At 34.9% G+C, this 14,973-nt stretch overlaps 1 protein-coding gene across 1 annotated transcript in view; it reads left to right on the top strand.

The window, feature by feature from the left end:
• LRCH1 (leucine-rich repeats and calponin homology (CH) domain containing 1) overlaps nucleotides 1-14,973 on the top strand; it is a gene marked incomplete at its 5' end in the record, with an annotated part of 55,552 nt that overhangs the window by 12,515 nt on the left and 28,064 nt on the right. Inside the window, 5 exon segments of the mRNA XM_009706268.1 lie at nucleotides 1,362-1,446; nucleotides 6,061-6,166; nucleotides 7,655-7,767; nucleotides 11,564-11,631; nucleotides 12,694-12,780. Of these exon segments, the coding sequence (XP_009704570.1) occupies nucleotides 1,362-1,446; nucleotides 6,061-6,166; nucleotides 7,655-7,767; nucleotides 11,564-11,631; nucleotides 12,694-12,780 (459 nt within the window).

Below are 14,973 nucleotides of genomic sequence, written 5' to 3'. Positions count from 1 at the left end.
AATCTCCATAGCTAATTGGAAACTAGCTTTTAACCAGTTCTTTCTTTGCTACCACGGGAAGTATAATATAACCAATCAGAGAAAGTACAATAATGCCTTATTTTTGGAGAGAAGTACTCAATAAAAACAAAGTGTTGATGTAACTAAAAATAGATATGTTGCTGCTAATACCCTGGAAAAAAGAACTGCCATGGAATCTCCCTTTCAGTCATCTAACTAAGGTTTCAAGCAAATTATTTTCCTTCTTGTATGTTTGGAGGCACCTTTGTGAATTTCTATAAGGTAAATGCCAAAGATGGGAAGACTGCAGGATGAAGAGTAAGTTTTCCATTTGGGAAACACCTATATTTCTGTTTTGTTCTTTTACGATATAAGAAAATTGACAGGAATGTCATGTCCTGTGTGACATATAGGAGCATAAAGGTTAGGGTAAGGGGATAATACAGAGTAGGTACCGGTTGGTAACTAAGAACCTAATGCTCTATCACATAATAATTACTGAATTTTTTATTTTAGAGAGTAGCTTCACACTTCTAAAGAAGAAAAACATAACCCAGCTAGGATTTCCATACAAAATCTACACAAAATTCTACACAAAATCCTTAGTGTTTACTGATAAGAGAGAATTTAATCTTAAGTTCAGATACCTTACTCATGTGAAGACTGATAAAGTTCTTTTTTTGAATTGCTGTGTCAATCTGAATTCAAGATTACAGCTTTCAGGATTGCAAATAAGGGGATAATAAAGCGTATTTTAAAAAAATTAGGGGATGAGAGTATTGCATCTACTAGTGTACTTTAAAAGAGGTGGAGGTCATATTAGGTAATGAAGCCAGAAGAGAGAGCAGTTGCCTTTATTACAGTCATTTTCTTAAAAACCTACATTTCAAAGTCTATTTTAAAAGCACCAAAAGGAGGTTTCTGTGTTAACAATTACTTTAAGCCGCGGGGAGATGTCAGTTCATTTTTAATGCAGCAATGGTTACAATGAAATCAGTTGACATCACATTGAGTTCAACTAGTTAGTTGCTTATCCCATGGCTAAATTATTTCAGTCGGACTCCTGTGCTACTTAGCTGGTAACTTAAGCATTTTTACCTTGTGTATAGACAAAAGCAGACTTTATAACAGATTATTTGTGTTGTTTTTATTAATTCTTAGGCTAACCAGCCATTCCATGTGATCTATTTTACTATCATCAGACTGCAAATTTGTGCTTTTTAACCATACTAGGCTATTTCACCTTCTACCATTAAGACTGGTTGAAATTTTGCTTTGATTTAGTGAAACTAGGACAGAATTCTAACGGTAAATGCTGCAATAGCTTTTTATTTTTCTTTATTTTTTTTATTCACATCTAGCATTGATGATATCTACCCAAGTAAAAAGGACTCAGATTCAGGTGTTGGTAGTGATAATGGCGATAAACGTTTGTCAGCAACAGAGGTAAGTTACCTGAATACTGTGTCCAGCTCCCCTTCCAGCAGCCGTATTTTGACTATATTTTAAGTTGGGTAACAACGTGAATATGTTTTTAGCCATCAAAACTGTGCAACCACATCCTTGGCGTGAATTTCTCGCTAAGAAATGACTAAAACAAAGGTAAAAGAAGACTGGGATTTTTTTTTTTTTTCTGTATGCTTTCTGGAGAGGGCAGCGAGATACTTCCTTACAAATGGTCAACAACCTACCAATAGTGAAAATTCACTACAGTTTTCAGGCAGTTTACGTAATCTAGAGAATGAGGACGAAACCAGTATCCACGCCTGCTGTTTCCGATGAAGTAAATGTCCCAACAGGTTGCAGGTCTGGCTGCTTCTCACATGTTTTTTCTCTGGTGACTCTTTCCTGTTGGGAATTAACAGGGGTTCAGTGTGCCCAGTCCCGGTATGTTCTGTGGTGGTGTGGTTATGGCAGTTTGCTGCTGTGTAGGAACTTCAGAAACTTTGCAGATCTTAATGCGTTTACATGCTTTGGCAGTTAGTGCTGGAAATAAGCCTTCAGAATTTTTTCTGACTGAGAAACAGAAAGGATGGCTTTCTGAGACTAGTGTTGTCCTAAGCAGTTAGAGCTGACTTTCCTAGGCCTTTTTTCTGAGGCACTGCTCAGCTGAACAGGGCACTAAATCTAATTGGAGAGGAACGGAATAAATAATGATAAATAAGTAAATAATTTGCAATTTAATTCAGTGATGATCTTTCTGAAATGCACAAATAATGGGATTTGTGATCTGAACTAGTGGAAAATATTCAGGTCACAATAAAACAATGAGCTTCTTGCTACCTAATTTTACGCTGATTCTTCAGTGTTTCTCGCCTCCTTTGAGCAAAAGTGATTCTGTTGCTTTTGAAACAAATCTATAAAGAATCAAGCTAGCTACTGAATTTGTAGTTACTAAAAAGCAAATTGAAAATTGAATTCATTTTCCAATGTGCAAATTCAGTACAAATACACACTGAGTGATCTTTTAAATACAAAAGCACTCAAAAAAAAAAACCACACAGGGATTTCCAAGTATTTGGGCAAGTTTTTTGCTAGATGGAAATGAAGCAGAATTATTGTGATTTCTAGCCAGACTTCTAATGATTTCCTTCTAGATGTAAGAGCATGCAGTCCATTCAGAGACACTTACAAACTGTTTTGCCGTTCTTACACTTCCTGAAGCTGAGTTAGCTTGTTAATGAAACTATTATTCCAGAATTTCCTGTTTAGCTATAAATAACACCTTTAGAAAATAGGTCAACTTTCCTTTAATCAAAATGTAACAATTGGAATGCTGCAAAAAAATGTTTTAAAGACAACCAGCAGTGAACCAATGTATTTTTATTAGCATAAAGGCTTTTTATATGAGAGCTATTTATTCATTCCATCCCCGCCTGACTACTGCTCTACTATTAGAGAAAATAGATGGTGAGATCAGTAATCCCAAATGTATTTGGTAGTAAATTCACTACACAGTTTTCCTTCTATGTGACCTTTAATACCTGTGTTACACATGAGAACTGTGCAAGAATATTAGCATGTTGCAAATACATTCATGTATGTTGTTAATTAGAATCAGAAATCTACATACCAAACATTTGATAAACATTAAATGTTCAGTCATAAAGTGATCATTAAAACACTTTTTTTGAGGGTTATTATAAATACATCAGGCATTTAAGAACAAACTACAGTTTAGTCTGAAGGCTAGTGGCTCTTGAGTTTCAGCTCTTCTACAGAAAATACTACAGTGTCATTTTGCATTTGTGTAGCTTAAAAATGGTAACTTAAATGAATCTCCTGTTTGAATACTAGTATATATTTTTAGAAAGCTTGCTAATTAGCGTTGGGTCCATACACATACGAGGGAGTACTTGATGAAATGAACAATTTACGTATTTCTGTCTGGCTTGTTGGTAGAGTCATTACAAGGTCAGTTCTTCAGAGCTATAGTCATCTTGGGCATTTCAAGTGAAAGATATCTTCTAGCGTTGCTGTAAAATTGATCACGGCAACTCAAAGGCAAATTCTGCTTTAAGGTGTATTACCTTAAAGGTATTCATGTACCTCATCTTCTAGGAACATCTTTTAGGAGCATTTTGATTCGTTTTCCACCTCCCTTTGGCCTTATTTTTTCCTTAGTTAAAATTCATTAGAACAAGAGGGTACTTGTTTAGATCCAGATAGATGGTGTCCCAGCTTTATTGCCCATAAGAGTGATGCATTAGTACCAGCAAGAATGTATATGAAGATTCTTTCAAAATGTATCATCTGAATTCAATGTTGGAATAATGTTAGATCGTTTTGATTCTTATACGTCTATTGTCTTCTCTTGCTAGCTGAATAAAAGCAAAACTGTGGACGAAGGAAGTAAATTATAGTATTTCACCTATGAAAGAGTAATACTTTTGTATTATCACAGGCTGCTTTGCATAGTTTCTGTTTCATAGTATATTGGCAGGAAACACCTGGAAAATCAATTGCAGAATTCTGTAGGCCCTGAAAGTGAGACATAGCCTGTTAAAGGAATGATTTTCTGTTTCCAAATTGAATGGCCCCTGGCTTTTTTTTTTTTTTTTCACCAACACTGCAAAATATTTTTCTAAAAGCTGTGTGTGTAAATCTGCTGAGAAAAAAAATCTTGACTGTTTTAGTGTTCAGAAATTGTAATAATGCATATAAGAACATTTTACTGTAATATTTTCAAATGATAGTTGCAAAATTAACAAAACATGAGTCTTTGATCTAGAATAACTAAATTTAGTGCTTAAATATCACATGAGATACAGCCTGAAAGAAAGAGAAGGAACTTCACTGTAACCTTGGTTGTCTGAATGAATTTATAATGTGTATGTCTGGGTTTTTTAACTGTTGGATTGTCATTGTTTCAGGTCTAAAAGAACTAGTGACTTTGATACCTAGAATACTTGGAGTGTGGTTTGTTTATTTTCTGTTTGAGATACTAATTTGTTTCATTTTAAAATAAAATTTGTTTAAAAAATTGACAAATAGGAACAGTACTGCAATGTTAGTTCACTTCAACATAAAGCTTCATCATTTTGATAAGGCTTTATCAAGTCCCTGAACACCCATTTAAATTTTTTCTCTTTAAGCAGAAGAATACAGCCAGTGAATTGATAGAGTTAATAATATGCAGTTTATTTATAAAGAAGAACATTTGTGGTGGTCTGCATTTACAAAATGTGTTAAGTCCAGGGTATTCTTTGCAAATAGAAATAATCACATGTATCTTTGATACAGTTTTTAAGAGCAAAACAGATTTGCTCAATCCCTTATCATAAACCTTAGCATCAGGATTTAAAAAATGTTTTCTACATGGAATATGAACATATAAAGGTAGTAAGAATGACATAATTCTACTAGAAGCTAGAAACTGTGGAATTGAGTAACTGTTTGTATGTAATAATTTCCCATTCCGTTGCAGAACTTGTGTTACAATGGGCTGAGCTGATAAACAAGGAAATACCATTTCCTTAAAAATACATATTCTTAAAGGATATAGAACAAACTGCTATATATGTATTATAGCAGTTATAATTACAGAATACACGTATGGAATATGTACGCACAGAGAAGTGAGTTACAGAAACACAGATCATCTAAAAAATGAGCGGGTTTGTTGGGAAATGCATTTGTAAAGCTCTGAGAGACTGTTGTAGTGGTAAGCTCTCTATCTCAGGAGAGCAAGAATAAAAACTTGGCCTCTTCTGCAAACTATGTTTTTGCTGTGGTACACCTCAGGAGAGAATGTGAGCAGGTCCCACTGTGAGGAGGTCACTGCCAGTCCTGCAGAACAGCAGAGCCCCAATGGCATGGGATAGAAGTGAAGGCTGGCATGTCAGCACTTCTTTGTGTAGATACTATCTGTAAAGTCATAGACAGGATAAGCTTGTAGATAAAAGTAATGTGTTTCAGTGTGCCAACTACTAGAACTGGAAAAAAAAGGATGAGGTTTTAAGTCAATGAAGAAAAGCGAGCATACTTGACAGTTTATGCTTTTTTTTTTTTTCAGCTCTACCAGTTAATCTAATAAAAGACGTTACCTCAGCCTACAAAGTTCATCTTAGACTCATAGAATCATTTAGGTTGGAAAAGACCTTTAAGGTCATCGAGTCCAACCGCTAACCTAGCACTGCCAAGTCTTGTACAAGCTGCGTGGTAAAGCGGGGGAGAAGGGTCTTGGTGGGAAAGAAAAAAGGACTGTGGTATGAGGCTCAGTTTTTCTACAGACTTTGGTGGCTACGAGGAGCATCTATTTTCAGCTGTCCCAGGAAAGAGCACAGAGGGCAGCCCAGTGCAGCGGTCTCACCGCAAGGAGAGGTCTAGTGCAGTGAAGAAGATAGGAAAAGAGGACAGCTTAATTGTTCTGCTTGGCAAGCCTCCTGTGAGGATATATTCAGCATGACTACAGCTTCCTACAACAGGATTTGGTCATGTTAAATGCTCTGATATCCTCTCTCATATTAGTTTGCCACTCTTTAGTGAGCACTCTTAATATGTACATTTTCATCAGTCTTGGTTTGAGCTGAAACTGGTGTTTCTCTTCTTTCTTCTTAGCCATCTGATGAAGATACTATCAGCTTTAATGTTCCAATGTCAGACATCGTGGAAGAAGATCAGGTTGTAAAGGAAGATTCAGGTCACCATGCTAACTCCAGAAAAGGTTGGAATGTAAAACAAAAAAAAAGTGGAAGTTAAATACAGGGAAATTTTATCAATAATTCCATGTATAAGACTAAATTCATTTTGCAAAAATCACAGTCCAACAAGCATCAGTCTTTCAGGAGTCTACAAACATCGTCTTCATATGATACCTGTTTTATTTACTCCTGTTTTTTCTTGAATTTTCAGTGTTTAATTTTGCACAGGATAAATGCCTTAATAAATTGATTTTTCTTGATGATACTCTGGTTGAACAACAGATATTTTCACTATCCTGTGCATTTTAATTTTTTTTGTAATAAATGCCTACCTCCCCAAAAGACTTTGAGCATGCATATGTGGTCATGTAAAAAAGAAAAAAAAGTGTGATACTTGGAACATTTTTTAACTGTACTGAATTGAGGTCCTTATAGTAATTTTCCATGTCAATTCCAGTGAACTTGTTACACTTTGTCTCAAGAATTAATAAGGTTTGGTTCTGAGGGAAGAAAAGTCTTAAACCACGCTTCCCAACCAGTAAGATCAATGTGTAATAACTCAGATTCTGAGTTAGCAATGTACAAAAGCAGAGTCCATTTCTGTAGTTGGACTTAATGCCTATATTTAGCTTTGATTAATGAAGGTCAGCGTTACCTCTGGAAACAAGCAAATCTCTTCAGATTTTGTGAGAGGGTGTAATTTTATCTAAATTTTATTAAAGTAACTTATATTTTTCTAAATTATAACTACATACTGATAAACAATGTTTCTCCAAGGTCTGCATATGCTAATGGTAAATGGCAGGATGAAATCAGTGAGTTGCATAAGGAAACCACATAAATAGGAGATCAGCCTTTCCCCAGTGTGACATATGAGATTAAATGAAATCATCAGAATTTAGTAGAATACGAAGTGAGATGGTAAGAGCATTACATCCTACAGTGTTTCTTAGCAAACTGGAGCAGTTAAGTTACAGGATCAGACTCTTCAAACAGAGCAGAGAGTTATTACTGCCTCATACCCCTGGAAATAGTATGTGTAAGCAAGAGATTGGCATAGGCTCTGAAAGCTCTGCATCATTTTGTTTGAGTTCTGCTAAGAGTTTGAGTGTTTGTTCTAGCATAACAACTCTGAAGTTGCATTAAACTGCAAGTCACTGGCTGAGACATCTGAATGTCTTAAGATGGTCTGCAGCTGTCCAGCTGTGTTCTTGTACCAGTAGTGGCAAGACATACTTGGTGTAGTTCAACACTGACTCCATCAATGCCTGTTGTGGTGTTTCTGATCTACAACTGTATGGGCCCAGGGTATTGATTTATTACAACTTTGAAATGAATTGTCATCATTCATTACATTGAAAAGGTCTTAACTTATTTGAAGTTTTTAACATGCTTTGAATTTAAACTTGGATCTCTGTAATTTAATACAGTTAAATTATGGTGAGTAAAAAATGTTGAGCTGAACCAGAAATCATTCGTCATATCTTTTCTTTTTTTATTGTTGTTATTAGTGGAATTCCATCAAGGATCTTCTCATTTGATTGTCAATGATAAGTCAAGAGAAACAGGAAACCAGTTTGACGAATCGGATACTCTTACTGCTGAATTTATGAGTTACATTAAGGCAAGTTTGTGACAATTTTAAGGGAGAGGAAATATCTTCACTACTTTCATAAGTATAGAGCAAACAGGAATGACAAACTGCAGACATTTTAATGAATAAGAGAGCTCAATTGATATTCATTGTCATAAAAGATACAGAAGGCAAAAATAAGCAGGTGGGTTTGAAGTGATTATAATTAATCTAGGAGGTCAATTTACCCATATCTCTCTTTCTAGTGTATCTGAGAGTTATCCTTTAACTATGTTTAAGGCTTTAAGAAAAAGTGGCAGGTATGTTCTGTACTATTTGCTTTGTGTCTTGAATTGAGCAATTTTTACATTTGTTACATTAGTAAAATGCAAGAAGACTTTCAGTGTTAGCTGTGGTGGCTAAAGCTATGAAATAATGTTACGATATTGAAATACATTTCCTTAAATGTTTTAAAATTATAGTATAAATTGAGAGATCTATAAAGACAGATTTTATTTTAGATTTAATGTCATTTATTATTCTAGGAACCTACCTCTTACAAGATTTGGCAACTTCCTTTCTTGATGGATTTAGGGAGTAGACACTGACTCTGTTACAAACTTTGTAGATGCTATAGGTGATAGGAAAGTGTATTTGAATATTTGTGTGTGTATTTGTGTGTATAACTAAACATATACGTGTGTGTGTATAACGGAGCATGTAAGAAAACACAGGTTATCCACAATAAGAAACTTTGAGATTATACCCATCAGTCTTTTTTGTATGTAAAGGTCTGGGTGACACTTATGTTTCCTTAAGATGTTCATTACTGAACACTGGTGCTCTGGATTGCTGCTTACACATATCATAGGTAGTTGCTTAATCCGTTTGAAAGCTTGACTCGTGCCTTTCTGTCATGGTTAATGAGTACTTGCTTAGCAATCACAGGGCCTCTTCCTGGCATATGGCAGCTTCTTGGGAACAGTCAAATGTGCCTTCTTTTTGAACTGTTTTTCATAATGAATGACCTATTAGAAATTGTTCTGTTGTGCCTTTTTGTCTGTTTTAAGTTGTATTTTCACCATTCGTTTTGTCATTTGCTCACTTTTTTCTATTTGTGGCATTAGGTTTAGTGGAATATGTCTAGAGCTATGTGTCTTGGAAAGCTGCAATAGAATCCTTAGAAATGTACTACGAATCATTAGTGATTGCTGTTGTGTGGTAACTCATGAAATTCACTTGCTTTATTATATAGCAAGAACTGCCTAATGAATTTATAAATTAAATGTAGTTACGTAGACTGAGGAGTTTTTCAAAGATTCTAGAGAAATTTTGAGCAAGTGGGGTTTTTTTCTGTGAAAATTTGTATGCTGATACTTTTACTAGATCCTTTGTAATGCAAAGATACTTGAGAAATACTAGCATTTTGTAGCATTCCTGTGGACATGTTATCTCCTCTTGATTTATAGGCCAGAAGGGATTATCTAGTATGGATATTTTCAGACTAATTTTCTCCTTCTGTGGAGATTCTTAAGGGATGCAAAGAGGCATTGTATCACTTCCACCTTCCATCCCTTATAGGAAGAAATGTACTGGGAAGTAATAGTGGAAAGAGAAAGGATGTGGCCTTTCAGTTTCTTGGAAACGGACTTCTAGTTCTGCAAAAGGTCTTTTTATTTGAGCAACCTACTTGTTTTTTCTAGCAACAAAACGCTTGCAGATCTTCTTCAGCTAGTTGCAGAGTCTCTGAGGTGGCAACCACAGAGGACCAGCATTTAAAAACAAAGGGGGGAAGAAAAACCCAACAAATTTTTCCCTTTCGGAGTTACTGAAGACATGTAGTTATCAGAAAACTTAATTTACATAGTAAATATGTGTTGCTTATTATTCTTTGTTACTTACAAATACAAATGTGAATTCAGTAGTATTCATTATAGGGAAGAATTATTTATAGTTGCTGGATGTTCAGGACAATACAGGCTATCTTTTATTGGCTTGTTCTTTTGTGACTTTTATACTAAAAAAAGATTGAAGGTTTTTTTTTAGATAGTTAAAATGTTAATAAATGATTGTAGGTTTCCTGCATACAAATTTTCAGCAAGTGCACACATTTGAGGTCAATGAACTAGATAAAAGGGGATAGAACACTTTCATCCTCCCCTCACAAAAGGTACACAAATCTGAAGCTGACCATACATTCTGTTATGTATATACTTTGTATTTCCTTTCCTTGTTCTTCTCACTTCATCATCTTGATTTTCAGTAGTGTACCGTTTGAAGACTATTCCCTTGGGAATGTCCTCTATCATAATAAGAAAATATTACCTAAATAATGTGTTGCAGACACTGGTTCAGTAAAATATAGGTTACTATACTGAATTTCAGTATAAGAATATTGCCAGAGTAAGCAGTTTAATTTCTTTTGATTTTGATATCTTCTTAATATTATGGCAGTTGAGATCAGCAATTGGTGACTCAAACAGGTAGTACATCCATTTTATTCTGAGGATTTTTGAACTTGGGGCATTTTCCTTCTTGTGTGAATTTGAGTCTGTTGTGTTCTTTGTTTTATATCTAGTCATGTACTAGAATGCCTTTGGGGACAGTGGGGGTCTTCTAAAATTAAAATTTTGGTTAACCAAACCATACGTAAAATCTGTACAACTTGCAGTGTAAAAGAGGAGCTTAGGCTTGGAGGATTTTGTAATTTTTCAAATCTTAGTCCTAATTTGTGTGGCTTTGTTTATCTTAGCTTTATAATTATGCCCAGAGACTGAGGATCACCATCTAGAATAAGTGCTACATTTTTGTTACCTTATGATATGTGCCCTTCTTATGGGAAAAATCATGTACTTCATTCCTGTAAGGCGAAGAAAAAGAAAAAATAATTACTTTATTCATTCTACTGGGAATTGACACTGGGAAATGGGCCATCTTTGGGGAATGTTAGAGAAGCTGGTACATTCTTCAGTGACACATCTGGCAGAGTTGGATAGCATTTATTGGTACGGGGTGATGCGACTGATGTGCAAAACACATGACACAAAAGAGGATAAGCCTCTCTGTTTTCGGCTGTTCATTCTCTACTAGTACAAATGCACATCCATTCAGAGAGCTTCGGTCTGTACTGGTAGCTGAACTACTTCAGTGTTCCTGCCTATCTGAGGTGAAAGAGAAAAGAAAATTGCAAAGCACCAAATGGAAGCATAAAAGACAGTCAAGTTTTCCAATAAGTAGCACTTCGTAGTCATAGGTAGGACAGTGGGAGCTCTATTTTATGCCTACATTGAACTCAAAATAACTAGTTGACTGATATGAATTCCGGCACATGGTTTTTGTTATGATTTGTTTTAAAAAAATTTTATTCGTGGCTTTTAAAATTATCAAGTAGGAATCCTGTTAATAATTCTGGATGAAGTACATAATTGCTACTTTTTGCATATTTGGAATTTCCTTACTCTGAAAACAAATCTGGCTGTGATTAGGAGAGAAAGTAAGACAAGAGTTAGGGTCGTGCTTAATTGGAGCATTATTTGCATGCACCAGAAAGGCACAAATGAAATCTGGGACGTAGAATCAAGAATTCTCATGCTGCCTGACTTTCTTTTTGCTGTTAAAGGAGGGTAAGGGCTGTTGACCTCAATAAAATCTGAACAGTGAACAGAAGATCTTGTAATCAGTATCTTAAAAGGGAGTAGAGTGAGAAGTGGAGCAGAAGTCTTAGATTGCTTCAACTAGCCACCCTAAACTGTTACATAAATTAGGTCAGTGCTGAGTCTGAAAGCAAAATTTATCTGCCGACTTAATTGCAAAGTTCAGTTCTCAATATCATTTTGTCTGCTTACAGAGCAGAGCAGCAGAGTGTGATGAATTACTGAGAATAGAAGAGGACACACAATGGCAAACAGACGAAATGTAAGTATTTTTTATGTATCTATAAGTAATTAGCTGTGTCTTTTAATTAGATTGACGAGAACTGGCATTTCCTTATCAGTTAATAATTTTGTAGACTTGGAGGCGCACAGAAGCACAGCCTTGCACTTTGTGTGCGCTCAATGTTTTACACATTGTTGCCAAACAGAGTGGATGTTTTATTGCAACTAATTGATTTGTATAATACACCAATAATGCTGTAATATTTTTTACCTGTGTAGAATGCAAGCTTTTTAATTAGGTATTTTGATATTTAGTCTGTTAATGGCATTGGTAAAAAAGGATTTTATCAAAACTTGATCTAAATTCAATGTGTATTTTTTAAAATTTCATTTAATTGGAAAAAAATCCTTCAGTCTTTTTTCTTCTTTTGTCACAATTTTAACCCTGAAGCAATCATTAATTCATAGACATTGATTCAAGAGCAAAATAAGTGAACATCAGTTGCTGAGGTGAGTGCATAAGAAAAGGGGATTTAACATGACAGGGTACTGTGAAGTTGTCACTCTGAACAGTGGAGTCTTATATGATTTAAAAACAAAATCTGAAGGAAAGGAAGAAGTAGTACTTTCTGAAAGAGCCTTATTGGCAGAACTATAATAGGAAATGGTGTTTGTAAACCCCAAAATAATTACAAATGTTGAAAAGCAAAAGAAAACATGCTGGTCCATTAAAAGAATTGTATTTAGTACTTACGTTAAAGCAACATATGTGATGAGTGCAGTTAATAAGAATCAAGTATGGGTAAATAAATTTTCAGTTTTAGAAATCAGTGTGTTTAATTGAATGTTAAAAGTTTTAGTTCATCATATTTGATCATGTATGCATTAGGTTTCGGGGCTTTGTTAAGGACAAATGCTGGAGAATTTTTTCAGAAGAAACTTTTTCCATAAATTCAGCACATACTAGTGTGCACAGAAGCTGTTTTTTCTGCTCTAGAGTGTTTGCCTGCCAGTTGGAAGATACAGCTCATAAATTGAAATTTAGACTATCCTTAATTGCTGTTGTACGTCTGTCTTTGAATGCTTTTGTTTTCTGTTACAGAATAAATTTATCAGAAGAACAAACTATTGATATAGCAATGATAGAACAACTAAGAGAAGCAGTAGATTTATTACAAGATCCCAACAGGTATGCTTACAATAGCTGATGTGTTAATGTAATATATTTAGAATTTTTGTGAATGACTTTAGAGCTCTTTTTCAACTGATAATTGAAAGTTCTCTGGAGTTATGAAGTGCTTTGTTAGCATACTGATGTTTTTCAGGAGATGCTTAGATAGTTAAGAAGCAAACTTACATTCTCTCTCTATCTAGACAAGATTCCCAGTAAATTAAGAAGGATTTCTGGTATAAAAGAAACCTAAATTTAGAGGTGGAGACACTCCTTAACCATTTATCTCATGTACACTACTGTCATTTGCTGAAGTATTGTCTAGGATTGTCAAATGTCTTCTAAGGACTATAAACTCTACTTATTCATCCCTGGTGTATTTTGTGGGAATGGAAAAAGTCTTCTGGCCCAGTTTCATCCCAACTGAATGGAGCACATAAAGGAGGTGCCTGAATTAGTGGTGGACTTTCTGTAGCCTCCCTCTGAAATCAAAAGGAGAAAGAGGAAGAGGCAGCTAGAGAAAGTTATTTAGATTACCTCTTACTTCAGAAGGCAAGGTTTTGTAATTTATCTGTCTGTTTTAAGTAGCTAAGTCAGGTGGAATGACTCTGGATCTGTAAATAAACAAAGGAATAAGAATTTAAAAGAAAATAAATGCTTGTACTACTGAAAAGCACTGACAAGAGTGGTGTAGGTGGTTTTGTCCACATGCTTGCTATTGCTTTTCTTTGTGTGATCTCCTTCAGAAATTGATTAAGTTCATTTCAAACTATGTAACTCATTTTTCTTAGTTATTTCTATGAGGTAGCTGGTTTACAGCTTCATTTCTCTGAAGACTAGGAGCCTCCTTGTCACTTCTAGCCTTAAATATCCTTGTTTCTCCTTCCTCCCTTGGCCAGTTCACTGTAGCTGTTTGTTCTTGCAACTACACTGTTCTTTAGTTTAAATGCTTATTTTGATACTACTTTTTTTATTTTGATAACTGCTTTTTCACCTAGCAAACCTTTGTACTTTTTAGGACAGAAATTCACTCCTGTTCATATTTCTAGAGAGACAATTATTTGATTTTAATTTGAATGACATAAAGAATACTGGAATTCTTGAATCACATACTAAATACTTGAATCACAAGTATTTTTGCTTAATAAAACATCATACAAATTTGGAAGGCTTTTTGGTTCCTGTGGTTTCTGTGAGATAGTATACCATTGCTTCTGCACCTCACATGAGGCTTATTACTTTGTGGGAGAAGTGTTGCAATTAAAAAAGGAAAAAGTCTGGTTTGGAAAAAAGTGACATTAAAAAATTTCAGTTGTTAGCCTTATAAATTTTTTCATTTTGTTTTTTTGTCAAATATTGGCCCAATATTTCCTACATTTTTAGTTTTATTACTAAATTAAAAAGGGCAATAAAATACAGAAAGATAATCTGTTTCTCCATGCGTATTCAGATGTGCTTTCATTAGTAGCACTATAGTAAATTTCAAAGGGGCTTTTAAAAATGACTAATCATGTTATGCATGTCTGTATTTTTCTGCTATTTTTTTACATAGTGTTGGGGGGGGGGTGTTTGTGGCTGCACTTTCTTTTTCTAACCTTTTTAATTTACTGAGGACTATATAGGCTTTTCAATGTACGTCTCCTGTATACTAACATCCAGACTTACACAGCAAGGTACACCTGAGTGCCTAGTACTTACCAAATGATGCTGTAGACTTTCAATCCTCTGGGCCATGGGTTCATCATAATTTCTTTTATAACTACTGGATTACATGGCAGTTTGTTATATACTTGCGTTATATAAAGCAGTGTGAGGAAAATTTTGTTTTTCATACTGAATAGTTTTTGTGTCTTTATCCACGAAGGAATTTAAATGGTTCCATTGCTCCTTAATTTAAGATGCACAAAAGCTTTCACGTGCTTTTAACTTAAACCTAGAGCATGTCAAAAATGTTACCTTTCCCTGAAGAGATTTCCTTTGTGTGTCAGTATAACTCCAATCACCTAGTCAGGATAACTTAGTTGAAATAGCCAGAGTTATTCTTATCTCACACTGAAGGCCATTTAGGAGTTAGAGAAACCACGGTAGGGGCTGAAACAGTAGGTGATGTTGACACACCTGACATGCACTGACTAGAGTTCAGTGTAGAGCGTATCAATTGGAGCTATTTTCACTAACGGATATGACTATTAAACTTGTAAAATGTTTGTC

Source organism: Cariama cristata, unplaced genomic scaffold, assembly GCF_000690535.1.
Source record: "Cariama cristata isolate BGI_N322 unplaced genomic scaffold, ASM69053v1 scaffold29568, whole genome shotgun sequence".
NCBI lineage: Eukaryota > Metazoa > Chordata > Aves > Cariamiformes > Cariamidae > Cariama > Cariama cristata.
This window is presented reverse-complemented; position numbering and strand designations above follow the sequence as displayed.